The sequence below is a fragment of the Maylandia zebra genome, linkage group LG3 (genome assembly GCF_041146795.1).
Source record: "Maylandia zebra isolate NMK-2024a linkage group LG3, Mzebra_GT3a, whole genome shotgun sequence".
NCBI lineage: Eukaryota > Metazoa > Chordata > Actinopteri > Cichliformes > Cichlidae > Maylandia > Maylandia zebra.
This window is the reverse complement of record NC_135169.1, coordinates 1,300,605-1,327,486: the sequence shown is the minus strand read 5'-3', so window position 1 is coordinate 1,327,486 and position 26,882 is coordinate 1,300,605. Positions and strand designations below refer to the sequence as shown.

The following is a 26,882-nucleotide window of genomic DNA, read 5'->3' as shown; positions in this document are numbered from 1 at the left end:
TGTTGTTGTTTATAATCTGTGCCAGTGGGAGCATGTAGATGTTAAACAGAAGGGGTCCCAAGATGGAACCTTGGGGAACTCCACATGTGATACTTGTCTGCTCAGATGTGAAGTTACCTATTGATACAAAGTATTTCCTGTTTTCTACGTATGTTTTGAACCAGTTTAGTACAGTTCCTGAAAGACCTGTCCAGTTCTCCAGTCGTTTGAGTAATATGTTGTGGTCAACTGTATCAAATGCTGCACTGAGGTCCAGTAAAACTAGGACTGACATTTTTCCACTGTCTGTATTCAGACATATGTCATTAAACACTTTGGTCAGAGCGGTTTCAGTGCTGTGGTTCTGTCTAAAACCTGACTGGAAGGCATCGTAGCAGTTATTCTGTTTTAAGAAGTAATTGAGCTGTTGAGAAACTGCTTTTTCAATGATCTTACTTAAAAACGGGAGATTTGAGATCGGCCTGTAGTTGTTCATTTGTGTCTTGTCAAGATTGTCCTTTTTCAGTATAGGTTTGATTCCAGAATCACTAAAAACTGCTGTAAACACACCTGATAATAAAGAAAAGTTGACGATCTGTAACAGGTCTGACTCTAAAGTCTTTGAGACCTTTTTGAAAAAACTTGTTGGCAGGACATCTAAACAGCAGGAGGAGGAGTTCAGTTGACCTAAGATGTCCTCCAGGTCTTTGCTGTTAATAGGTTGAAACTGTTTCATGGTGTTTAAACAGTTTTTTGGTGGACACAGTACATATCCTGGATCTGCTGTTGATGTCTGCTAATAGATGTCATTAAACAAGATTTATTGCCCAAAACTACTACAATAAAAACAAACACAGGGAAGTTCTTTTCTTCAGGGTCTCCAAGGCCAAAACAACAAACAAAACACCCCCTTTAGCTAGAAATCAAACCAAGTACTCACTAACCAAAACAAAATACAATGGCTGAGCTCCCTGTCTAACCAAGAACAGGAGAAAACAGTTGAAACAAAAATGGCAGAGAACCCCTACCTGCTTCCACAATGATGAACTAATTAACACAATAAGGGCACACCTTTGCTTACAATAAAAGAAAGGAAACCAAAGTTCCACAGGCTTTAAGTTCTCACACACATACACACTAAGGCCCGCTGCCCAAAACACTACAGCTCACAGCTCTGGCAGAAATTGGGGAAGTGGCAGGAGTGTGGCAGTTTAGGATGGCAAACTATATGCTCTGGCTGATGAGCTAGAACACACCTCAGCTGCGGCTCATGAGGCAGACCTGCAACACAAGAAAAGGAGAAAAAAAAAACCTCTTCTACAAAGGGAGAGTCACTAGAGGTCAGCGACTGTAACAGTGTCCATGTCATTTCTTCAGTCACCTTTTCCCCCCACTATATGTTAATAGACCTCTCTGCATTAAATCATTCTCTGGCTCTCTTCCACAGCATGTCTTTGTGCTGTTTCCTTCTCTAACTCCAACACGTCACGGCAGATGGCCGCCCCTCCCTGAGCCTGGTTCTAATGGAGGATTCTTCCTGTTAAAAGGGCGTTTTTTCTTCCACCTGTTGCCAAATTGCTAGCTCAAAAGGGGGAAGTTTGATTGGATTTTTGACCCTTCAGAGGAAGCTCATTACCACCACATGTATCCATGACCTCAGTCTTTGGTCACTAGCCAAAACCACAGATGAGGGTAGTGACGTTGCTTGACCAGTAAATTGACGGCTTCACTTTTACGTTCAACTCTCTCTTCATGACAACAGATCAGTGCAACGTTTGCATCACTGCACCTATGACCCCGTCTGTCAGTCTGAACATATTATACTGCTTCAGGTTCGACAGGTTATTCTGAGCTGCTGATTATATAAGCGCTATAAAAGGTTTTTGAAGACTTGTTTCTCATACTTTTGCCATTAAAGGGCACACTAGAGGCGAGGAAATCTACAGTGAATTTAAAAGTTGCAGAATTTGACATGTGTTTCCAGGATATGGTTATCATGCAGGACATTGTCAAGTTAATCACAAATCCATGTCTTTCTATTGTTGCTGAAACTGTATCCACAAATACAGGGATGGCCAGCTCCAGGCCCAAGAGCTGGTTTCCTGCAGGTTTGTGACCTTGATCCGGCACAGCTGACTTAATTGGGAAAAATTACCCCATCGGCATTTCTAGAAGTTCTCTAGAGGCCTGGCAATGAACTAATCATCTGTACCAGGTGTATTGACCAAGGGTGTTATCTAAAACCTAAAAGACACTGGCTCTTGTGTACAGATGGGTATTATTTAGGTTTTATCCGATACTGGTGCCAAACCGGTACATTTGAATCCGTGCCGGTACTTAAACAGTGCTCGAACCGGTGCTTAAAAAATAGAGGACACAAACTTTTTCCACAAAACCTCTTATGTTTAGCTGTTGTTCGTAAAAAGATAACAATGTTAGCCTTTTCTGCAGCTACAGGGCATATATGGTATCACTCTTGGCTGGAAGCAGTGCTTAAAGAATGGAAAAAACACAAATTTTGTCCAAAAACCTCTCTTTTTTAACTGTTTTCCACTTTTTCTTTGGTCATTTTGGCCTTTTTGGCCAGGGTGAAGGGAGTATCTGCCATCAAAAAAGAAGACAGCCGCATGTAAATACGATGATGTTTGCTAGTTCACCTTACATGCATTAATATAATAACGTGGTTAGCCTACTCAACGTAAATTACACACGAACAACATTAAGCTACTCACGCAGAGAAGAAAGGCTGCACTGACATCATCATCCATCATAATTTCTGCTACACTGGCAGGGCTAGGGGCCAGGACTCTACTCTTCGGGTTTTGGGGGGATGTTGCTAACTCCAGGTTCGATAACATGCACTACACCCACAGTAGATGTGCAAGCTATCAAATACGGTGCATTTATTGGCTTTTAAAAAAACGCTATGTGTCGCCAGGTGTTTCACCAGATTTTGAGGTGTTACCTTCTTTGCACAGTATCACCTTAAAGCACTTGTTGCAGGCTGCTTAGTTTGCATCTTTTGCTGTGAAGTACAGCCACTTCGCCTTGGGTATTTTTAATCTGTAGCTCTGCTGGAAAAGAACGTACATACCTGGGCCCGCCTACTATCCTGGGAAACGTAAAATGATTGGCTAGAATCCAAAGTGTATGACATCTCAGGGAAAAAAAGCACCAAAATGTGTGCTGCTTTCTGGTCTGGTTACTACAGTTTATGTGGTACCGGATACCGGTAACCATCCCTACTCTTGAGGCCTGGAGGTGGTCACCCCTGTACTAAGATGTAAGGATGCTTTTTCTTTACCTTATGAAGTGGACATGGAAACTGCAAAGTGACAATAAACTGCAGTCTAGGGCAAACATTTTTGTCACAGTGTGGATTCCCTTATGGTTTTTCACTGAGCTTATGTCCAGTGGTGAAGGATGACCCACACTGGTCACAGATGTGCTTTTTGACCCCACTGTGGAGAGGTCATGTATTTTAATGTACTTGGTGTGTGGAAGCCTCTCACACATTCTTTGCAGTAGTTCATTTTGTCTCCAGTGTGGCTTTGTTTGTGGTTTAAGGTCCCGTTGATGATTGGAAGTTTTTCTACAAAGGTCACAGAGAAGCTTTCCCACCACCACAGTGACGACAGGGTTGAGAACTGGATCCATCTGTGTCGCTCTGATTCTAAACAAAGACAGTGTAAGTCAGGGAATTCCTTTAACGTTTTTATCCTGAATGTCGCCTGAAACAAAGAGCATCTCTGCCAACGTCCAATTACATTTTACTGTTTACATTATAACACTCAGTATAACTCCATAAGTTTACTGATCAGACTTGTTCCAAACAATCAGGTTAAAATTACAAGATAAAACATAAATACATCCTCACAATAACTGCACTTGTAGAGTTACTTTCTGGTGTGGGTCTTTTGGTGTTTTTTCAGGTGATGTGGAGATTTAAAGGTCTTCTGACACAGGTCACATTTATAAGGTCTCTCCTCAGTGTGGATAAACATGTGTTGTTGTAACTGTGCATCTGTTGCAAACAGTTTCCCACACTGATCACAGCGGGAAACATCATTTCCAGTGTGAAACCGTAGGTGAATATTTCGGTACTGTTTGTCGCTGAAACTTTTTCCACAAAAGTCGCAGCTGTACGCCTTAATTCCAGAGTGGGTAACTAGATGCTTCTGTAAGTCGCTATTTTGAGCAAACGTCTTGCCACACATCTCACAGCTGTGTGCTTTAACTCCACTGTGGATGATATGGTGTAATTTTAAGCATTTACGATGGGTAAAAGACTTTCCACACAAGTCACAGCTGTAAGGTTTAACTCCACTGTGGATGAGTTGGTGTGCTTTAAAGTTTTGAGCGTGGGTAAAAGACTTTCCACACAAGTCACAGTTGTACGCTTTAAATTCACTGTGGATGAGTCTGTGTATTTTTAATTCTCCAGCCCGGGTAAAAGACTTTCCACACAAGTCACAGGTGTGTGCTTTAACTCCACTGTGGATGAGTTGGTGTATTTTTAAGCTTCCAGCCTGGGTAAAAGACTTTCCACACAAGTCACAGCTGTAAGGTTTAACTCCACTGTGGATGAGTTTGTGTTTTTTTAAGCATCCAGCCTCGGTAAAAGACTTTCCACACAAGTCACAGCTGTAAGGTTTAACTCCACTGTGGATGAGTTTGTGTGATTTTAGGCTTTGAGCCAGGGTAAAAGACTTTCCACACAAGTCACAGCTGTATGACTTAACTCCACTGTGGATGAGCTGGTGTGTTTTTAGGCTTTGAGCCAAGGTAAAAGACTTTCCACACAAGTCACAGCTGTATGACTTAACTCCACTGTGGATGAGTTGGTGTCTTTTTAAGCCTCCAGACCTGGTAAAATCCTTCCCACACTCATCACAGCTGTAAGGTTTAACTCCACTGTGGATGAGTTGGTGAGTTTTTAAAGTTCCAGCCTCGGTAAAAGACTTTCCACACAACTCACAGCTGTACGCTTTAACTCCACTGTGGATGAGTTGGTGAGTTTTTAAACTTCCAGACTGGGTAAAAGACTTTCCACACAAATCACAGCTGTAAGGTTTAACTCCACTGTGGATGACTTGGTGTTTTTTTAAATTTCCAGACTGGGTAAAAGCCTTTCCACACTCGTCACAGCTGTAGGTTTTCTCTCCTTTTCTTCTGTGAGGTTTGTCGGCCTCCTGAGAGCGCTGACTTCTCGCTCCATGTTGGTCCTGCAGTGACAGAGATACAAACAGCGGCAGTGAGTGAAATGCAGTCGTGGAACAAACTGAAACTCCCTCCGTTGGTGGAATCAAACATGTCAACAAACACATTGTTGGTGTGTTACCATCACCTTCTGGTGACAGTATCACATTACAATGATGTGACACAATGAGAGTTGTAAAGAAAATTACATTATTGAAGAAATATTTATCAGTGGAGAAAATCTTTTACGCATAAGAAATTGCAAGTTCAACTGATGATATTGTTGTTTCAATGTGTGCTTATAAAATATGATCTTTGTATTTCCTTCTAACTTCTGTGGTTTTTGGTTGTGAATGTAGATTCTGTATATATGGAGGAACCCAGGATGCAAAAGATAAAGCTGATGTTAACAGGTTTTTCAATAAAAATAAGGTAAAATAAAATGAAATAAATAAATAAACAGCTGTGCACACAGCTTCAAAAAGTGTAATTGTGATATTGTTCTCACCTTTTGTGTTGAAGTCATTGTTTCCTCTGTAGTGGCTGAGCTGAGTCCAAATGGATGAAACTGTCCTTCTGCTGCTCCACCAGACTCCTGTTACTCAGCTGGGACACACACAAAAAATACAATATATATATATTAGGGGTGCAACGATACACAAAATTCACGGTTCGGTTCGGTTCGATACTTTGGTGTCACGGTTCGATATTTTTTCGATACAAAAAAAATGTTCATGCCTTTTTAATTTGTCATTTATTAAAATTCTAAATATATATTTGAACTCTAAAGTACAGTTTTTAAATTTAACCCTAACCCTTGTGCGCGTTTTTTATTTTGACAGCGAATGCGCACCTGCGGACCACTTATGTGCAGCCCTGGTTATTTAGCTCGTCATATTGCAGCCACAGAAATAATTTTGTCCATGAAACCATAAAGCTGCACTTTCTTTTTGCCTTATAGTCTCATTTGTCATAACTTCTCCGTTTTGTGGTAAGCTTTTCTTTGGCTGTCACTTCTTCACCCTGACCTGTCTTATTTGGCTCAGCAGAACTAAAATATATATCTGTCTGTGAAGGTTCTCAGTCATCCAGGTCATCGTAGTCAAATATAAATCCTGCTGCTTTTACACACGCACTCACATAAGCTCAGCGATTCTCTGCGCGATCAACCTCTCACATGTTTAAGCTGCGGGAGATTTCACTTGTCATGTTTGCATAGTAAGCTAACGATTAATAAGACGATGTCAGAGGAATTGGTGCGCAAATTATCATCACTCACATATCAGTGCTGTCGCTCTCTATACACAGTTCGCGCGATTGCAAAGTGAAAGCAAAAAAACAAGCGCAAATTCAAACGCGATTTCAATATGTCACATTTTGACAGTGGCTCACCGATGCCAATGACATAATTACCCAGCTACATTTCTGAAAGAATGCAAAAGCATTGACATATATTTTTCCTTCCTACAATAGCCCGACGGGCAGGGCAGAGATAGATTTTGGTACCCCGACTGAAAAAATCGCTACCCCCGGGACGTTGGGCTAGCGATATTGCGAGCCCTGTATCTGATTGAGGAATCACTCATCTTTGGAAAAGAGAGTTTATTACAGAGAAATGTCTCTTTCCAAAATAAAAGCTATACTATCCGCTTCTTCTGGGCTATATTCTCAGCAGCATATTAAATAGCTGTCTAAATGACTCGGCTAAAGTTAGTAGCATGCTTGCTTTTTTTTGTCTGCTTCCACTTGTCTTTGCACTAGGATGATGTCGGCGTAAATGTGCAGTCATATTCGTTGTGTTCCCACTAGTGCTTTCAGGTTAATCTCGTTGAAATGACCTTAACGCCACAACACGGCAAATCTCCGTTAACGAGCTACCGCCGATCGCCCCGTGCATGGGGCTAGACGGCCAACACGTTAACGAGCTAACTGCGCTAACACACTAGTTCCCACCCATGTAATTGAGCATTGCATGGCACATCCAATATACTGTTTTACTTTAGTCCATGACTCGCTTACCTTCAGGGTCATACGTCACATTAAAACCAAAATAATTCCAAACGCCAGATCCAAATGAGAGTGGGGGAGGTCCATGTTGTAAGGAGAGCTTAACTTCTGTCTCGCTAGCTTGCCCTGCGCTCTTCCTTCTGACGATGCTGTCTGTGTTGAGCGCTCAGTGGATCTGCGCTCGACAGTGCAGCCTAGGCTATATATATATATATATATATATGTATTTATTAGGGGTGCAACGATATTCGTATCGATATTGAACCGTTCGATACAGTGCTTTCGGTTCGATATGCATATGTATCGAACAATACAAAATTTGTAATTTATTTTATCAACTTTCCTTCTGACGATGCTGTCTGTGTTGAGCGCTCAGTGAATCTGCGTTTGACTACTCCGCCTAGGCTGCACTGTCGAGCGCAGATCCACTGAGCGCTCAACACAGACAGCATAGTCAGAAGGAAGAGCGCAGGGCAAGCTAGCAAGATAGAAGTTAAGCTCTCAGCAACATGGACCTCCACCACTCTCAATTCAGATCTGGCGTTTGGAATTATTTTGGTTTTCATGTGACGTATGACCCTGAAGGTAAGCGAGTCATGGACTAAAGTAAAACAGTATGTTGGATGTGCCATGCAATGCTCAATTACATGGGTGGGAACTAGTGTGTTAGCGCAGTTAGCTCGTTAACGTGTTGGCCGTCTAGCCCCATGCACGGGGTGATCGGCGGTAGCTCGTTAACGGAGATTTGCCGTGTTGTGGCGTTAAGGTCATTTCAACGAGATTAACCTGAAAGCACTAGTGGGAACACAACGAATATGACTGCACATTTACGCCGACATCATCCTAGTGCAAAGACAAAAACAACAAGCATGCTACTAACTTTAGCCGAGTCATTTAGACAGCTGTTAACACATGATTCTCCTTATATGTTTAACATGCTGCTGAGAATATAGCCCAGAAGAAGCGGATAGTATAGCTTTTATTTTGGAAAGAGACATTTCTCTGTAATAAACTCTCTTTTCCAAAGATGAGTGATTCCTCAATCAGATACAGGGCTCGCAATATCGCTAGCCCGACGTCCTGGGGCTAGCGATTGTTTTCAGACGGGCTACCCTGCCCGTCGGGCTATTGTAGGAAGGAAAAATATATGTCAATGCTTTTGCATTCTTTCAGAAATGTAGCTGGGTAATTATGTCATTGGCATCGGTGAGCCACTGTCAATATGTGACATATTGAAATCGCGTTTGAATTTGCGCTTGTTTTTTTGCTTTCACTTTGCAATCGTGCGAACTGTGTATAGAGAGCGACAGCACTGATATGTGAGTGATGATAATTTGTGCACCAATTCCTCTGACATCGTCTTATTAATTGTTAGCTTACTATGCAAACATGACAAGTGAAATCTCCCGCAGCTTAAACATGTGAGAGGTTGATCGCGCAGAGAATCGCTGAGCTTATGTGAGTGCGTGTGTAAAAGCAGCAGGATTTATATTTGACTACGATGACCTGGATGACTGAGAACCTTCACAGACAGATATATATTTTAGTTCTGCTGAGCCAAATAAGACAGGTCAGGGTGAAGAAGTGACAGCCAAAGAAAAGCTTACCACAAAATGGAGAAGTTATGACAAATGAGACTATAAGGCAAAAAGAAAGTGCAGCTTTATGGTTTCATGGACAAAATTATTTCTGTGGCTGCAATATGACGAGCTAAATAACCAGGGCTGCACATAAGTGGTCCGCAGGTGCGCATTCGCTGTCAAAATAAAAAACGCGCACAAGGGTTAGGGTTAAATTTAAAAACTGTACTTTTGAGTTCAAATATATATTTATAATTTTAATAAATGACAAATTAAAAAGGCATGAACATTTTTTTTGTATCGAAAAAATATCGAACCGTGACACCAAAGTATCGAACCGAACCGAACCGTGAATTTTGTGTATCGTTGTACCCCTAATATATATATATATATATATATATATATATATATATATATATATATATCTGTCTGTGAAGGTTCTTAGTCATCCAGGTCATCGTAGTCTAAGGAGCTTGGAAAGAAAAGCGTCTGGACTTCTTTGAGTTGCTTGAAGACGTTTCACCTCTCATCTGAGAAGCTTCTTCAGTTCTAAGGGTCAAATGATGGAGAGTCCAAGATTTAAACCCAGTGGGAGTTTCCTCCAAAGAGGGACAAAGGACCTCCTGATGATCCTGTACCTCAGGGGTGTCCAAACTTTTTTCACTAAGGGCCACATACATAAAAATATAGGAGGGGCTGGGCCACTTACTAGAAATTAGGTTTAGAAATTAGGGGCGTGTGAACCTAATCAAAATGAGTATTCTCCCGCGTTTACAGTGGGGCAAAAAAGTATTTAGTCAGCCACCGATTGTCATCATTTTAAGTGGGGGAACTTGCACAGAGGTCAGTAATTTGCACCAGAGGTACACTTCAACTGTGAGAGACAGAATGTGAAAAAAAAATCCATGAATTCACATGGTAGGATTTGTAAAGAATTTATTCGTAAATCAGGGTGGAAAATAAGTATTTGGTCACCTCAAACATGGAAAATCTCTGGCTCTCACAGACCTGTAACGTCTCCTGTAAGACGCTTTTCTGTCCCCCACTCGTTACCTGTATGAATGGCACCTGTTTGAACCCATCATCTGTATAAAAGACACCTGTCCACAGCCTCAAACAGTCAGACTCCAAACTCCGCCATGGCCAAGACCAAAGAGCTCTCGAAGGACACCAGGAAAAGTATTGTAGACCTGCACCAGACTGGGAAGAGTGAATCTACAATAGGCAAGCAGCTTGGTGTGAAAAAAATCAACTGTGGGAGCAATCATCAGAAAATGGAAGACATACAAGACCACTGATAATCTCCCACGATCTGGGGCTCCACGCAAGATCTCATCCCGTGGGGTCAAAATGATCATGAGAACGGTGAGCAAAGATCCCAGAACCACACGGGGGGACCTGGTGAATGACCTGCAGAGAGTTGGGACCAAAGTAACAAAGGTCACCATCAGTAACACACTACAACGGCAGGGAATCAAATCCCGCAGTGCCAGACGTGTTCTGCTGCTGAAGCCAGTGCATGTCCAGGCCCGTCTGAAGTTTGCCAGAGAGCACATGGATGACACAGCAGAGGATTGGGAGAATGTCATGTGGTCAGATGAAACCAAAGTAGAACTTTTTGGTATAAACTCAACTCGTCGTGTTTGGAGGACGAAGAATACTGAGTTGCATCCCAAGTACACCATACCTACTGTGAAGCATGGAGGTGGAAGCATCATGCTATGGGGCTGTTTTTCTGCCAAGGGGACAGGACGACTGATCCGTGTTAAGGACAGAATGAATGGGGCCATGTATCGTGAGATTTTGAGCCAAAACCTCCTTCCATCAGTGAGAACTTTGAAGATGAAACGAGGCTGGGTCTTCCAACATGACAATGATCCAAAACACACCGCCCGGGCAACAAAGGAGTGGCTCCGTAAGAAGCATTTGAAAGTCCTGGAGTGGCCTAGCCAGTCTCCAGACCTCAACCCCATAGAAAATCTGTGGCGGGAGTTGAAAGTCCGTGTTGCTCGGCGACAGCCCCAAAACATCACTGCTCTCGAGAAGATCTGCATGGAGGAATGGGCCAAAATACCAGCTACTGTGTGTGCAAACCTGGTACAGACCTATAGTAAATGTTTGACCTCTGTTATTGCCAACAAAGGTTATGTTACAAAGTATTGAGTTGTATTTTTGTTATTGACCAAATACTTATTTGCCACCCTGATTTACGAATAAATTCTTTACAAATCCTACCATGTGAATTCATGGATTATTTTTTCACATTCTGTCTCTCACAGTTGAAGTGTACATCTGGTGCAAATTACTGACCTCTGTCATCATTTTAAGTGGGGGAACTTGCACAATCGGTGAATGACTAAATACTTTTTTGCCCCATTGTATCATATCTTTTTACATGCTGTGGAGCCATTTTTGGGAGCATTTCAAGTTGCTATACATCAATACAACCATTATAGCCCAAACTTTAATAATATGTCTGCATTAGGTGCATAGTAATTACATAAATTGCAAAAAAGTGCAATAAACTACAAAAAAATTGAAAATCGTTTTTGTTTTTTTAACATATTTCTAGTTAGAGAAATTTAAGAGGCTTATCCCTCAAAACTGTAAATACAAAAAAGTTACACAAACTAGTTTCCCACCACAGGAAATTTATTTTGAGTGTCTTCATAGTTTTATTTTTGAAATACACCAATTTTTATATACTGCAGGAAAAACGAAAATAAATATTATAATGCAAATTTGCAAAATAACAGAATATGCATCAAAATAAACTATTTCCAGCAGTGCAATATGAGTCTTAAGCATCCCAGAAACGACACAGAAAGTCATAAAGTCAAACATAACTTTTTAAAACACATAACAAGTAAAACACAAGCTCATAAGGCCCCGATCGTAAAAAAACTACATTTCCGCAAAATGACGTCACTTCCGGTTTCGGGCAGGTCATGCGGTCATGTGATAGTTCGCGCTGATGGACGTAGGAAGTGTTACAAACAGCTGATGGATCGGCGAAGCGTGTTTCTGGAATATCATGTTTTTGTTGCTGCAAGTGATTTTTATGCAGTTTTTGCAAAGCTATATGTGGAAGGAAACTGTGACCTAGGACAAGCTGATGGCATAAGATGTAAGTACAACTCCTCCAGTTTCATATGCAAAAAAAATTATTGCGCTAGCTTACTTGGTTGCAGAGCTACCGGGATTTAAAAATAGTTACGCAAAACAGAGCGTGCCCGCTCCGATCGGCTGTAAAGGGTAATTGGCGATTTGTATCAAAACAACACACTGATTAACTTTGAGCAATTGCGGGTGTGTGTGTGGATGTGTTTTTTTTTCTTTTTTCTGTTTAGTTGTTATGTTTTATGATATTCTTGATAACGAATAAAAATTGTATATCTAAAAATAAAAAAGAAATTAGGTTTAACTTTAGTGTATTAAAGTTAGAAAAATCAGTTAAAAGTTGTCAAATATTATTGCGCCGTATTTGATAGCTTGCTGCGAGACCTCACACCGTGCACATCTACTGCGGTTAGGTTGCCTGTTATCGGACCTGGAGTTAGCAACATCCCCAAAAACCCAAAGAGTAGAGTCCTGGCCCCTAGCCCTGCCAGTGTAGCAGAAATGATGACGGCAGCAGCAGCCTTTCTTCTCTGCGTGAGTAGCTTAATGTTGTTCGCGTGCAATTTACGTTAAGTAGGCTAACCACGTTATTACATTAATGCACGTAAGGTGAACTAGCAAACATCATCATAGCTACATGCGGCTGTCTTCTTTTTTGATGGCAGATACTCTCTTCACCCTGGCCAAAAAGGCTAAAATGACCAAAGAAAAAGTGGAAAACAGTTAAACATGAGAGGTTTTGGACAAAGTTTGTGTTTTTTACATTGTTTAAGCACTGCTTCCAGCCAAGAGTGATACCATATACAGTTGTGGTCAAAAGTTTACATACACTTGTAAAGAATATAATATAATGGCTCTACTGAGTGTCCCGTTATTTCTAAAACTCTGATTTTTCTCTGATAGAGTGATTGGAACAGATACTTCGTTGTCACAAAAAACATTCATGAAGTTTGGTTCTTTAATGACTTTATTATGGGTTAACAGTAAAAAGGTGATCACATTTTCTGGGTCAAAAATATACATACGGCAACATGAATTAGCAATTTTGGTGACTTAGAAAGTTGTCAGTGAACTGAGCTTCATAGCATGGCCTCTTAACTTCTTGTGAGTGATTATGAGTGATGACAGCTGGTGACTTCTCTTAGACCAGTTAAATAGGGCTCATTGGATACAAACGCCCACAAACACTACAATAGGAAAGTCAAAGGAGCTCAGCATGGATCTGAAAAAGTGAATTATTGACTTGAACAAGTCAGGAAAGTCACTTGGGGCCATTTCAAAGCAGCTGCATGTCCTAAGAGCAACAGTGCAAACAATTGTTTGTAAGTATAAAGTTCATGGCACTGTTTCGTCACTGCCAAGATCAGGAAGAAAACGCAAGCTATCACCTGCTGCTGAGAGAAAATTGGTCAGGAGGGTGAAGAGTCAACCAAGAATCACCAAAAAGCAGATCTGCCAAGAATTAGAAGCTGCTGGAACACAGGTGTCATTGTCCACAGTCAAACGTGTTTTGCATCTCCATGGACTGAGAGGCTGTCGTGCAAGAAAGAAGCCCTCGCTCCAAAAGCGGCACCTTAAGGCTCGAAGTTTGCTGCTGATCACGTGGACAAAGATAAGACATTCTGGAGGAAAGTTCTGTGGTCAGATGAAACAAAAATCAAGCTTTTTGGCCACAATGTCCAGCAATATGTTTGGAGGAGAAAAGGTGAGGCCTTTAACCCCAAGAACACCATGCCTACAATCAAGCATGGTGGTGGGAGTATTATGCTGTGGGGCTGTTTTGCTGCCAATGGAACTGGTGCTTTACAGAGAGTAAATGGGATAATGAAGAAGGAGGATTACCTTCACATTCTTCAACATAACCTAAAATCATCAGCACGAAGGTTGGGTCTCGGGCACAGTTGGGTGTTCCAACAGGACAGTGACCCCAAACACACATCAAAAGTGGTAAAGGAATGGCTAAGTCAGGCTAGAATAAAGGTTTTAGAATGGCCTTCCCAAAGTCCTGACTTAAACCTCATTAAAAACATTAAAGATAATGCTGAAGAAACAAGTCCATGTCAGAAAGCCATCAAATTTAACTGAACTGCACCAATTCTGTGAAGAGGAGTGGTCAAAGATTCAAATAGAAGCTTGCCAGAAGCTTGTGGATGGCTACCAAAGGCACCTAATTGAAGTGAAAATGGCTAAGGGACATGTAACCAAATATTAGCACTGCTGTATGTATATTTCTGACCCAGCAGATGTGATCACTTTTTTCTGTTAACCCATAATAAAGTCATTAAAGAACCAAACTTCATGAATGTTTTTTGTGACAACGAAGTATCTGTTCCAATCACTCTATCAGAGAAAAATCAGAGTTTTAGAAATAACGGGACACTCGGTAGAGCCATTGTATTATATTCTTTACAAGTGTATGTAAACTTTTGACCACAACTGTATGCCCCATAGCTGCAGAAAAGGCTAACATTGTTATCTTTTTACAAAAAAGCAGCTGAACATGAGAGGTTTTTGGACCAATTTTGTGTTCTCCATTCTTTAAGCACCAGTTCGAGCACTGTTTAAGTACCGGCACGGATTCAAAAGTACCGGTTTGGCACCAGTATCGGATAAAACCTAAACGAAACCCATCCCTAATCAGGGCCTTATGAGCTTATACTTGTGTTTTTAAAAGTTATCTTTGACTTTATGACTTTCTGTGTCGTTTCTGGGATGCTTAGAACTCATATTGCACTGCTGGAAATAGTTTATTTTGATGCATATGCTGTTTTTTTGCAAATTTGCATTATAATATTTATTTTCATTTTCCTGCAGTATATAAAAATTGGTGTATTTCAAAAATAAAACTATGAAGACACTTAAAATAAATGTCCTGTGGTGGGAAACTATTTTGTGCAACTTTTTTGTATTTACAGTTTTGAGGGATAAGCCTCTTAAATTTCACTAACTAGAAATATATGTTTAAAAAAACGATTTTACATTTTTTTGTAGTTTATTGCACTTTTTTGCAATGTATGTAATTACTATGCACTTAATTCAGACATATTATTAAAAGTTGGCCTATAATGGTTTTATTGATGTATAGCAACTTGAAATGCTCCCAAAAATGGCACTACAGCATGTAAAAATATAATATAAGCTCTGGTGGACTTGGTTCTATGGTAGGTCTTAAAGGGTTAATATGCTGCTGCGAATATACCCCAGAAGAAGCGTATAGTATAGCTTTTATTTTGGAAAGAGCCATTCTCTGTAAAAAAAAAACCCTCTATTTTCCAAAGATGAGTGATTTCTCGATCAGATCAAAAACTGTACTTTAGAGTTCAAATATATATTTAGAATTTTAATAAATGACAAATTAAAAAGGCATGAACATTTTTTTTTGTATCGAAAAAATATCAAACCGTGACACTAAAGTGTCGAACCGAACCGTGAATTTTGTGTATCGTTGCACCCCTAATACATACACATATACACACATACAATATATATGCAAAATCAGCTTTTGTATATCGGCTTTATTTACGCTGGAAGTACATGAAATACACATGCATCTGGAGATCATCCTATGAAGTCCTATTCTAAAGGCTGATTTCCCTCCCCCAGGCTTGTATCTGTGCCTTCCTGGGGGTGGGGGTTGGTTGTTCTCTTGCCCTGCAGCCCATCCTTTTGTTCATATTCCAAGACCATTTTTCTGTATGTATTCTTACCCCCTAGCAACCGCCATTTTATAATGTTGCAAGCAATCACAAACTCTACAGTCCAATGTATACCAAGCAATCTATTATTCTCAACAGAAACTGAACCCACATTAAAGTTAGCTCGGTGCTTACCTTCAGATGAGCCCACAAACCGAGAGCAACTTCGTGATTAAGCTGGAAGTCTTTCCAAACAGGAAACAGATCAGGGAGCAGAGACCCACGTGGTTCGGATCCAGGAGACAAGGGTGTGCTGATCGATGCAGATATCGATCTAAACGTTGGTAGTGGTATATTTTCCTGTAAGTTTACTACTTTACTCCCGTTTCATGAAAACGCAGCTCTCTCTGCTCGACTCCTCTCCTGCACACACACTTTCTCCGCCCCTTTTTCCTGGCTCCGTGGTGATTTGGTACTGTGCGGTCACGTGACTCAGCTGCGCAACGTAACCACGTGGGGTTTTATTTCAAAATTAGTGCCCATCTCCTTTTCCTAAACTCTTTTCCTTGGCCTCCATCAAAACGTCATCGTGGGAAGTAGAATTACCAAGTACTCAGGGAAAGAGAGGAGCGGTGCTGAGAACTGGAACAGGCTGTATCCTAATTCAGGTTCTGAATAACGGTTCACAAGGGCCGCGTACTCAAAGACCGCTAAGGCCGGAAGTGCGAGGCTTATAGGCTTGTGAAATGGGATGGTCTAGCCTCCGTCGCGCTGCCCAGGTTGCCTAGCAACCATGATACTAACCGCTGGAAACGTTTCATACAGGTTTATTTGACAGAAATGGCGAAGAACATATTTTGTACATTTGTTTGTGTGTTTCTACACGAGCTTTGTGTGATTTAATAAGTATCTGAGGCTGAGACCACAGGACTGTAAAACATGATTGTTGGGCTTCATTTCTGTACTGAACAGTCATTTAAGATCAGCTAGTAAATAACAATTAGCTAATGTTGTTTATGAGACTAAAGTCAGTGTAAATATGATATGGCCAATATTATAGTTATTATATTAATCATTATTAGTTATTACAGCAGTGAGTTTGAACTCTCAAATCAAATCACTTTTATTGTCACATCACATGTGCAGGTACACTGCTGAGTACATGTGAGTGAACTCTGTCAAATACTGAGCTTCAGTAAAGATTCAAGTTGCAGTTATTTATATTTCCCATCACCTTAAATCCTCATTCAAAGAAAAGTATCTTTTACATATACATGTATCATATATAAGAGACAAATATTGTTCATTTAATTTGTTGGCATTACTAAATTTGGCTCAATGCTTAGTCCTAAAGTGTATATTTATTTTCTTACTCTTCTTATATACATTGTTTGTTCACTTGCACTGCTGTAACTGGAGCCTCGTCGTCTCGTCTCTCTATATTCTGTACTGTATGTAGCAGAGATGACAATAAAGTTTACTTTGACTTCAGCAGCAAGCAGGCGCACCGAGGGCTCTCGCGCTCACTTTTTGCTGGTAGAATGTCAAAAATACATCGGTGCAAATTATAAGTCTGTATTATAATGTCTGGTGTTTTCGTGTTTGGTGGTTTATTTTCAGTTTTTTTTTTTTAATCTTGCGAGTTGGTTAATAGATGCCGCTTCAGCCCAACACACATCAAACGTGTGACGCATGGTCAGGCTCCCTCTGTTTCGCTTATTGGCGCGCAGGGTACCCCCCTCACTTCGAGAGTTGACGTGCAGGGTCCTCTTATTGAATACTATAGAGCTCTCTAAACGTTGTTTATTGACGAAACGAGATTTCCGCGGAAGAGCCCGTTATCTGTATATTTATGCATTTCCAAAATCGCATTGTAGTGACTGAACACATTATAAATGGAAACAACAACCTGAAAAACAGCAGATAAGTTAAATACATTTGTATCGCTTACTGCATTTATGGAAGGAGTGGTGTATGCTGGGTAATGGCACAGCTAGCACCTGGCTGACTTTATTCACCAGCTTCGGATGTTATCAGTCCATACAATGGACGTTATTAGCACAAATCAGTCCCAGAGATATGGGCCATCTCCACCTGCTAGATTGTTCCGGGGCTTTTATCATCCATCCAGATGGAGGATCACTAACAGTTCAGTTCAGTTCATTTTTATTTCAAACATGTGTATTCACAATCATTACAAAATATAATTCTATACTTTTGTTCGAAAGGGAGTAGGCAGACGTTATTAGTCCCTACCCCTCAAATTTTACCTCTCATTGATTTAATTTTCTTTTAGCCTTAAATTAAACAAACAACATATAAAGTAAAAGTAAAGCAAAGACAAAACAAACAAACAAAACAAATAAACAAGCCCCACCACAATATAGCTACTTTCATATAAATAAGGACTGAGTTGGAATGAAAGCAACAACAGAGTTAGCTAACTATGCTCCCGATTTGTTTCCTCTCCTCCCAATAAATAAATCTCACATAAACGTGCACTCAGTTCAACATAAAGACTGGAGAAATGACCCGCAACAAATGATATATAAACAACAAAAATAATCCGGTCAGACTGTATTACTTTAACAGCCTGCGATATGAATTTTCCTCCCCACGACATTTGCGCATTCCTTACCTCGCAGGAATCCTCCATTATTCTGAGAATTACCCAGAATCCCTTGCCCTTTGTGAATGTTGCAGGGTGACTTTTTCAACAGTAGGTGGCGCCAATGTCCCATTTAACGGGATTTAACTTCAACTCTATTTAACTATGTTACACCAACAGCACCTTTTTAAGAAAAATCAAACATATTATCCTTGAAGATCATTTTAGAGTTTTTAATGAGCTGCAGGATCCTTCTTCAGTGTGGGTGGAGAACAGCCAAGTCGCCTCCTGTGATAAACCTCCACATGTACCATTGAAAACAGTTAAATTACTTTGAATCTGAAATCATGGCTCAAACTACTTGTTCTGAGACCATTTCTTTATTTTTCACACCAAACTGTTTAATAAGATAAACTCTACACAGACTTCATCAAATATAACTAACACTTTAACAGTATCAGGATTTCGTAATACAAACTTCAAATCAACAAGAAAATAGCAGCAAACATGTGGATCAAAATTCATTAAAAAACAACATGTGGACTTCAAGGACTAAATACACTAAAGTGAAAGGAGGAGCAAAAATTAGAGGTTTAACAGAATTTGAATTAAGTAAAAGTAGTCACCTGTGATCTTTACAATGGTCCAGATGTGTGCTGCTGTTTTTAACTTTCAACATTTCTTTGCTGCCACTGTGAATACGAATGTGGTCTTTGCCTAATTAAATAAAGGTTACACTGACTCACTGCTTCATCTTCTGGTACAAACTGGTATTACATGGAAGTACAGCCCAAAACCAGTTTAGCTTGAGTTTCTTTTTTCTGGACATAAAGTCACAGCAGGTGTTGTTTCAAAGCTGGTGGACAGATTTGGTTCATTTTGGAAGTTTTAAGAGCAACTGATGTGAAAACATTTGCAGTTTTGGGAGAAAATGATTTAAGAGAAGATTTTACCACAGCAAAAGATTAAATATGAATGAAGAATTGAAATTAAATGGTAAATGGCCTGTATTTATATAGCGCTTTACTAGTCCCTAAGGACCTCAAAGCGCTTTACATATCCAGTCATCCACCCATTCACACACACATTCACACACTGGTGATGGCAAGCTACATTGTAGCCACAGCCACCCTGGGGCGCACTGACAGAGGCGAGGCTGCCGGACACTGGCGCCACCGGGCCCTCTGACCACCACCAGTAGGCAACGGGTGAAGTGTCTTGCCCAAGGACACAACGACCGAGACTGTCCAAACCGGGGCTAGAACCGGCAACCTTCCGATTACAAGGCGAACTCCCAACTCCCAACTCTTAAGCCACGATCGCCCAAATTAAACTTAGGTAACACATAAAATGAATACAACTACTAAACACTACTGTGTCCTAAGGAAACAAAGATTAAAATGTAACAGGGATAACATTTTAGAGAATTAAAATCCCTCAAAGGAAAAAAAATAAACTTGATATACATATCTATACATGCAGCTTCCTAAATGTAACATTCAGGATTATTCACTGCAGCTCCAGAAATCAGAGCTACCTCATCAGATCCAAGTGTGACATCAGCTGACACTCTTTACAGGAGATTCCATCTGAACTCTGTGGAGCCTGATATCAAGGTTTTTAAGTCTGAGCCTAAAACCAGAAGAGGATCTTTCTCTCTCTTCAGATTCATTGTGATCCAGTGATTTCAGTCCTGCATGATCAGGCTGATGTTTGCACAGAGCAGATAATGAAGTGAATGTTTTTGCACATTGGTAACAGTGAAACAGTTTATTTACAGCGTGGGATCGTTTTGTGTTCGGAGTATGAACTGAGATTCCTGAAGCTCTTGTCACACTGGTCACAGCTGAAGTTCACTTCCATGTGTGTACGTTCATGTTTGTTACGATGACCTGATTGTGAGAAGCTTTTGTCACAGTGTCTGCACTTGTATGGTGTCTCTTCTGTGTGGATTCCCTTATGCTTTTTCTTTAAGCTCACGTGAAGTGGTGAAGGATGACCCACACTGGTCACAGATGTGCTTTTTGACCCCACTGTGGAAGAGTTCATGTATTTTTAATGTACTTGGTGTGTGGAAGCCTCTCCCACATTCTTTGCAGTAGTTCATTTTGGCTCCAGTGTGTCTACGTTGATGGGGTTTTAGGTCACATTCATGATAGGAAGTTTTTCCACAAAGGACACAGAGACACTCTTTCCAACCACCACAGTGACGACAGGGTTGAGAAATGGATCCATATGCGTCGCTCCACTTCTAAACAAAGACATTGTAAGTCAGAGAATTCCTTCAACATTTTTATCCTGAACGTCGCCTGAAATAAAGAGCATCTCTGCCAACGTCCAATTACATTTTACTGTTTACATTATAACACTCAGCTTACTGGGCAAAAATTAGTCTTCATTTTTCCAAACAGTTCATTCAGTATAACTCCATAAGTTTACTAATTAGACTTGTTCCAAACAATCAGGTTACAATTACAAGATAACACTAAATACATATCTCACAGTAACTGCACTTGTAGAGTTACTTTCTGGTGTGGATCTGTTGGTGTTTTTTCAGCTGATGTGGAGCTTTAAAAGTCTTCTCACACAGGTCACATTTATAAGGTCTCTCGTCAGTGTGGCTAAGCATGTGTTGTTGTAACTGTGCATCTGTTGTAAACAGTTTCCCACACCGATCACAGAAGGAAACATCAATTCCAGTGTGAATCCGTAGGTGAATATTTCGGTACTGTTTGTCACTGAACCTTTTTCCACAAAAGTCGCAGTTGTACGCCTTAATTCCAGAGTGGGTAACTAGATGCCTCTGTAAGCTGCTATTTTGAGCAAAAGTCTTACCACACAACTCATAGCTGTGTGCTTTAACTCCACTGTGCATGATATGGTGTAATTTTAAGCCTTTATGATGGGTAAAAGACTTTCCACACAAGTGACAGTTGTACGCTTTAAATCCGCTGTGGAAGAGTTGGTGTTTTTTTAAGCCACCAGCCTCGCTGAAAGACTTTCCACACAATTTACAGCTGTATGGTTTAACTCCACTGTGGATGAGTTGGTGTGCTTTTAAGTTTCCAGCCTGGGTAAAAGACTTTCCACACACTTCACAGCTGTAAGGTTTAACTCCACTGTGGATGAGTTGGTGTGTTTTTTAGTTTCCAGCCCGGGTAAAAGACTTCACACACATCTCACAGCTGTAAGGTTTAAATCCACTGTGGATGACTTGGTGTGTTTTTAAGTTTCCAGCCTCGGTAAAAGACTTTCCACACAAGTCACAGCTGTAAGGTTTAACTCCACTGTGGATGACTTGGTGTTTTTTTAAGCTTCCAGCCTGGGTAAAAGACTTTCCACACAATTTACAGCTGTAAGGTTTAACTCCACTGTGGATGAGTTGGTGTTTTTTTAAGTGTCCAGCCTCGGTGAAAGACTTTCCACACAATTTACAGCTGTATGGTTTAACTCCACTGTGGATGAGTTGGTGTGTTTTTAAGTTTCCAGCCTGGGTAAAAGACTTTCCACACACTTCACAGCTGTAAGGTTTAAATCCACTGTGGATGAGTTGGTGTTTTTTTAAGCCACCAGCCTCGGTGAAAGACTTTCCACACAATTTACAGCTGTATGGTTTAACTCCACTGTGGATGAGTTGGTGTGTTTTTAAGTTTCCAGCCTGGGTAAAAGACTTTCCACACACTTCACAGCTGTAAGGTTTAACTCCACTGTGGATGAGTTGGTGTGTTTTTAAGCCTCCAGCCTCAGCAAAAGACTTTCCACACAATTTACAGCTGTAAGGTTTAACTCCACTGTGGATGAGTTGGTGTTTTTTTAAGCCTCCTCTCTCGGTAAAAGACTTTCCACACTCTTCACAGCTGTAAGGTTTAACTCCACTGTGGATGAGTTGGTGTGTTTTTAAGTTTCCAGCCCGGGTAAAAGACTTCACACACATCTCACAGCTGTAAGGTTTAAATCCACTGTGGATGACTTGGTGTGTTTTTAAGTTTCCAGCCTCGGTAAAAGACTTTCCACACAAGTCACAGCTGTAAGGTTTAACTCCACTGTGGATGACTTGGTGTTTTTTTAAGCTTCCAGCCTGGGTAAAAGACTTTCCACACAATTTACAGCTGTAAAGTTTAACTCCACTGTGGATGAGTTGGTGTTTTTTTAAGTGTCCAGCCTCGGTAAAAGACTTTCCACACAATTTACAGCTGTAAGGTTTAACTCCACTATGGATGAGTTGGTGTTTTTTTAAGCCTCCACTCTCGGTAAAGGACTTTCCACACAATTTACAGCTGTAAGGTTTAAATCCACTGTGGATGAGTTGGTGTGTTTTTAAGTTTCCAGCCTGGGTAAAAGACTTTCCACACAAGTCACAGCTGTAAGGTTTAACTCCACTGTGGATGAGTTGGTGTGTTTTTAGGCTTTGAGCCAGGGTAAAAGACTTCCCACACTCATCACAGCTGTACGCTTTAACTCCACTGTGGATGAGTTGGTGAGTTTTTAAACTTCCAGACTGGGTAAAAGCCTTCCCACACTCGTCACAGCTGTATGTTTTCTCTCCCTTTCTTCTGTGAGGTTTGTCGGCCTCCTGAGAGCGCTGACTTCTTGCTCCATGTTGGTCCTGCAGTGACAGAGATACAAACAGCGGCAGTGAGTGAAATGCAGTCGTGGACCAAACTGAAACTCCCTCCGTTGGTGGAATCAAACATATCAACAAACACATTGTTGGTGTGTTACCATCACCTTCTGGTGATAGCATCACATAACAATGATGTGCTACAATAGGAGTTGTAATGAAAATTACATTATTGAACAAATATTGATCAGTGGAGAAAATCTTTTATGCATAAGAAATTGCAAGTTCAACTGATGATATTGTTATTTCAATGTGTGCTTACAAAATATAATCTTTGTATTTTCTTGTAACTTCTGTGGTTTTTGATTTTGAATGTAGATTCTGTATATATGGTTGAGCCCAGGACGCAAAAGATAAAGCTGCTGTTAACAGGTTTTTAAAAACCAACCAGCTGTACACACAGTTTCAATAACAGTGTAACACTGATACTTTTCTCACCTTTTGTGTTGAAGTCATTTTGTCCTCTATAGTGGCTGAGCTGAGTCCAAATGGATGAAATTCTTCATCTGTTGCACCACCATACTCTTCCCCTGTTATTCAGCTGGGACACACACACACATACATATATACACATATATATATATATATATATACAGTGGGGCAAAAAAGTATTTAGTCAGCCACCGATTGTGCAAGTTCCCCCACTTAAAATGATGACAGAGGTCAGTAATTTGCACCAGAGGTACACTTCAACTGTGAGAGACAGAATGTGAAAAAAAAATCCATGAATTCACATGGTAGGATTTGTAAAGAATTTATTCGTAAATTAGGGTGGAAAATAAGTATTTGGTCACCTCAAACAAGGAAAATCTCTGGCTCTCACAGACCTGTAACGTCTTCTGTAAGAAGCTTTTCTGTCCCCCACTCGTTACCTGTATGAATGGCACCTGTTTGAACTCATCATCTGTATAAAAGACACCTGTCCACAGCCTCAAACAGTCAGACTCCAAACTCCGCCATGGCCAAGACCAAAGAGCTTTCGAAGGACACCAGGAAAAGTATTGTACACCTGCACCTGACTGGGAAGAGTGAATCTACAATAGGCAAGCAGCTTGGTGTGAAAAAATCAACTGTGGGAGCAATCATCAGAAAATGGAAGACATACAAGACCACTGATAATCTCCCTCGATCTGGGGCTCCACGCAAGATCTCATCCCGTGGGGTCAAAATGATCATGAGAACGGTGAGCAAAGATCCCAGAACCACACGGGGGGACCTGGTGAATGACCTGCAGAGAGCTGGGACCAAAGTAACAAAGGTCACCATCAGTAACACACTACAACGGCAGGGAATCAAATCCCGCAGTGCCAGACGTGTTCCACTGCTGAAGCCAGTGCATGTCCAGGCCCGTCTGAAGTTTGCCAGAGAGCACATGGATGATACAGCAGAGGATTGGGAGAATGTCATGTGGTCAGATGAAACCAAAGTAGAACTTTTTGGTATAAACTCAACTCGTCGTGTTTGGAGGAAGAAGAATACTGAGTTGCATCCCAAGAACACCATACCTACTGTGAAGCATGGGGGTGGAAACATCATGCTATGGGGCTGTTTTTCTGCCAAGGGGACAGGTCGACTGATCCGTGTTAAGGACAGAATGAATGGGGCCATGTATCGTGAGATTTTGAGCCAAAACCTCCTTCCATCAGTGAGAACTTTGAAGATGAAACGAGGCTGGGTCTTCCAACATGACAATGATCCAAAACACACCGCCCGGGCAACAAAGAAGTGGCTCCGTAAGAAGCATTTGAAAGTCCTGGAGTGGCCTAGCCAGTCTCCAGACCTCAACCCCATAGAAAATCTGTGGCGGGAGTTGAAAGTCCGTGTTGCTCGGCGACAGCCCCAAAACATCACTGCTCTCGAGAAGATCTGCATGGAGGAATGGGCCAAAATACCAGCTACTGTGTGTGCAAACCTGGTAAAGACCTATAGTAAACGTTTGACCTCTGTTATTGCCAACAAAGGTTATGTTACAAAGTATTGAGTTGTATTTTTGTTATTGACCAAATACTTATTTTCCACCCTGATTTACGAATAAATTCTTTACAAATCCTACCATGTGGGTTCATGGATTTTTTTTTCACATTCTGTCTCTCACAGTTGAAGTGTACCTCTGGTGCAAGTTACTGACCTCTGTCATCATTTTAGGTGGGGGAACTTGCACAATCGGTGGCTGACTAAATACTTTTTTGCCCCACTGTATATATATATATATATATATATATATATATATATATATACATACACACACACATATATACATATACATATATATATATACACACACACACTACATACATACACACACACATATATATATATACACACACACACACACACATATATACATATATATATACATATATATATATATATATATATATATATATATATACATATATATATATGTGTGTGTGTGTGTGTGTGTGTGTGTGTGTGTGTGCACCTAGCCACATGAAAAGTCCGGTCACTTCCTTTCTAAGCTTCTTAGACTCAGAACAAAAGCTGTCCAGCTTTGTGTTTATCAAAATTATTTTTACAACTCCTGCTGGAATACGTCAGGTTACAGCTGCAGTCAAAGCAAGATGGAAATAATAGAACAAGCAAGTAAACGCTCAGCTTCTCCCAGCATGTTGAGCTAATGATTAGTTGGTGTTTTTCTGCAAACAGTCTCTCACTCTTTCAACGTGTTCACAATAAACTGTGAACACACTTCGCCGATTTCACGGATTTTTGATGGTAGGGACCTTTTCGAGACTTTTACTTCCAGGTGAAGAATCTGACGTCTTTATTTGCGCTGGAAGAAAATAAAATACAGATGAATCTGGAGACGGTCCCATTAAGTCCTATTCTAAAGGCTGATTGCGCTCCCCCAGGCTTGTACCCGTGGCTTCATGTCCTGGGGTGGGGGTTGGTTGTTCTCCTGCCCTGCACCCTTTGTTCATATTCAAAGACTATTTTTCTGTATGTATTCTTACCCCCTAGCAACCGCCAGATTATAATGTTGCAGACAATCCCAAACTCTACAGTCTGTCTAACTCCAGTGTATACCAAGCAATCTATTATTTCTCAAGAGAGATAAACTCAACATAAACTGAACCTACATTAAAGTTAGCTCGGTGCTTACCTTTAGATGAGCCCACAAACCGACAGAAACTCCGTGATGAAGCTGGAAGTCTTAAGAAACACATCAGGGAGCAGAGACCTACGTGGTTCACGCTGATCTGAGCTACGATCCAGGAGACAAGGGTGTGCTGATCGATGCAGATATCGATCCAAACGTTGGTAGTGGTATATGTTCCTGTACGTTTACTACTTTACTCCCGTTTCATGGAAAAAGCAGCTCTCTCTGCTCGACTCCTCTCCTGCACACACACTTTGCTCCGCCTCCTTTTCCGGCTCTGCTGTGATTTGTTGCTGTGCGGCCACGTGACTCAGCTGGACAACGTAACCACGTGGGTGTTATTTAAAATTTCAAAAGTAGGGCCTATCTCATTTTCCCAAACTCTTTTCCTTGGCCTCCAAGAAAACGTCATCGTGGGAAGGAGAATTGCTAAGGACTCAGGGAAAGAGAGGAGCGGTGCTGAGAATTGGAACAGCCTTACACTCGTCTCTCTGTAACAATGTGACACCGGATGTCCGCCTGTTGAAACTACATTGTGCTGAAGATGGACTACAAAACAAATATCTTACTTCGTCACAATGTGTTCTAACCCTGTTGTTTTATGGAAGTCATATAAACGAGAACAGCCTGTTAAAATATCCCTTCATTACAACGTTTGAATGTTAAAGAAAAAACTTTATGTCCTGAAAAAATAAACTCAAGCTAAACTGGTTTTGGGCTGTACTTCCATGTAATACCAGTTTGTACCAGAGGATGGAGCAGTGAGTCAGTGTAACCTTTATTCAATTAGGCAAAGAACGCAATCTTATTCACAGTGGCAGCAAAGAAATGTTGAAAGTTAAAAACAGCAGCACACATCAGAACCATTTTAAAGATCACAGGTGACTACTTTTACTTAATTCAAATTCTGTTAAACCTCTATTTTTTGCTCCTCCTTTCATTTTAGTGTATTAAGTCCTTGAAGTCCACATGTTGTTTTTTTAATGAATTTTGATCCACATGTTTGCAGCTG

The 26,882-nt window shown here is 40.7% G+C and overlaps 1 protein-coding gene and 2 long non-coding RNA genes across 8 annotated transcripts in view; all 3 read right to left on the bottom strand.

The window, feature by feature from the left end:
- LOC112430732 (uncharacterized) overlaps nt 1–26,882 on the bottom strand; it is a 220,313-nt gene that overhangs the window by 17,165 nt on the left and 176,266 nt on the right. The window lies entirely within an intron of this gene.
- Nucleotides 950–18,244, bottom strand: LOC143414280 (uncharacterized). The gene is made up of 3 exons (XR_013094807.1): nt 15,716–18,244; nt 5,687–5,784; nt 950–5,204 (listed from the first exon to the last, which is right to left on the bottom strand). It is a non-coding gene; the product is annotated as an uncharacterized LOC143414280 (long non-coding RNA).
- On the bottom strand, nt 18,491–26,132 carry LOC143414264 (uncharacterized). Of its 3 annotated transcripts, XM_076878354.1 has the most exons (3): nt 25,874–26,132; nt 23,188–23,290; nt 18,491–22,734 (listed from the first exon to the last, which is right to left on the bottom strand). In XM_076878354.1, exons 2-3 carry the CDS (start codon nt 23,203–23,205, stop codon nt 21,271–21,273), a joined length of 1,482 nt encoding a protein of 493 aa, XP_076734469.1. In that variant the 5' UTR covers nt 23,206–23,290; nt 25,874–26,132; the 3' UTR covers nt 18,491–21,270. The 3 variants fall into 3 exon arrangements, 2 of the variants coding, with proteins under 2 accessions (XP_076734469.1, XP_076734472.1); XM_076878357.1 differs by lacking the exon at nt 23,188–23,290; XR_013094787.1 differs by lacking the exons at nt 18,491–22,734; nt 23,188–23,290 and adding an exon at nt 25,175–25,543.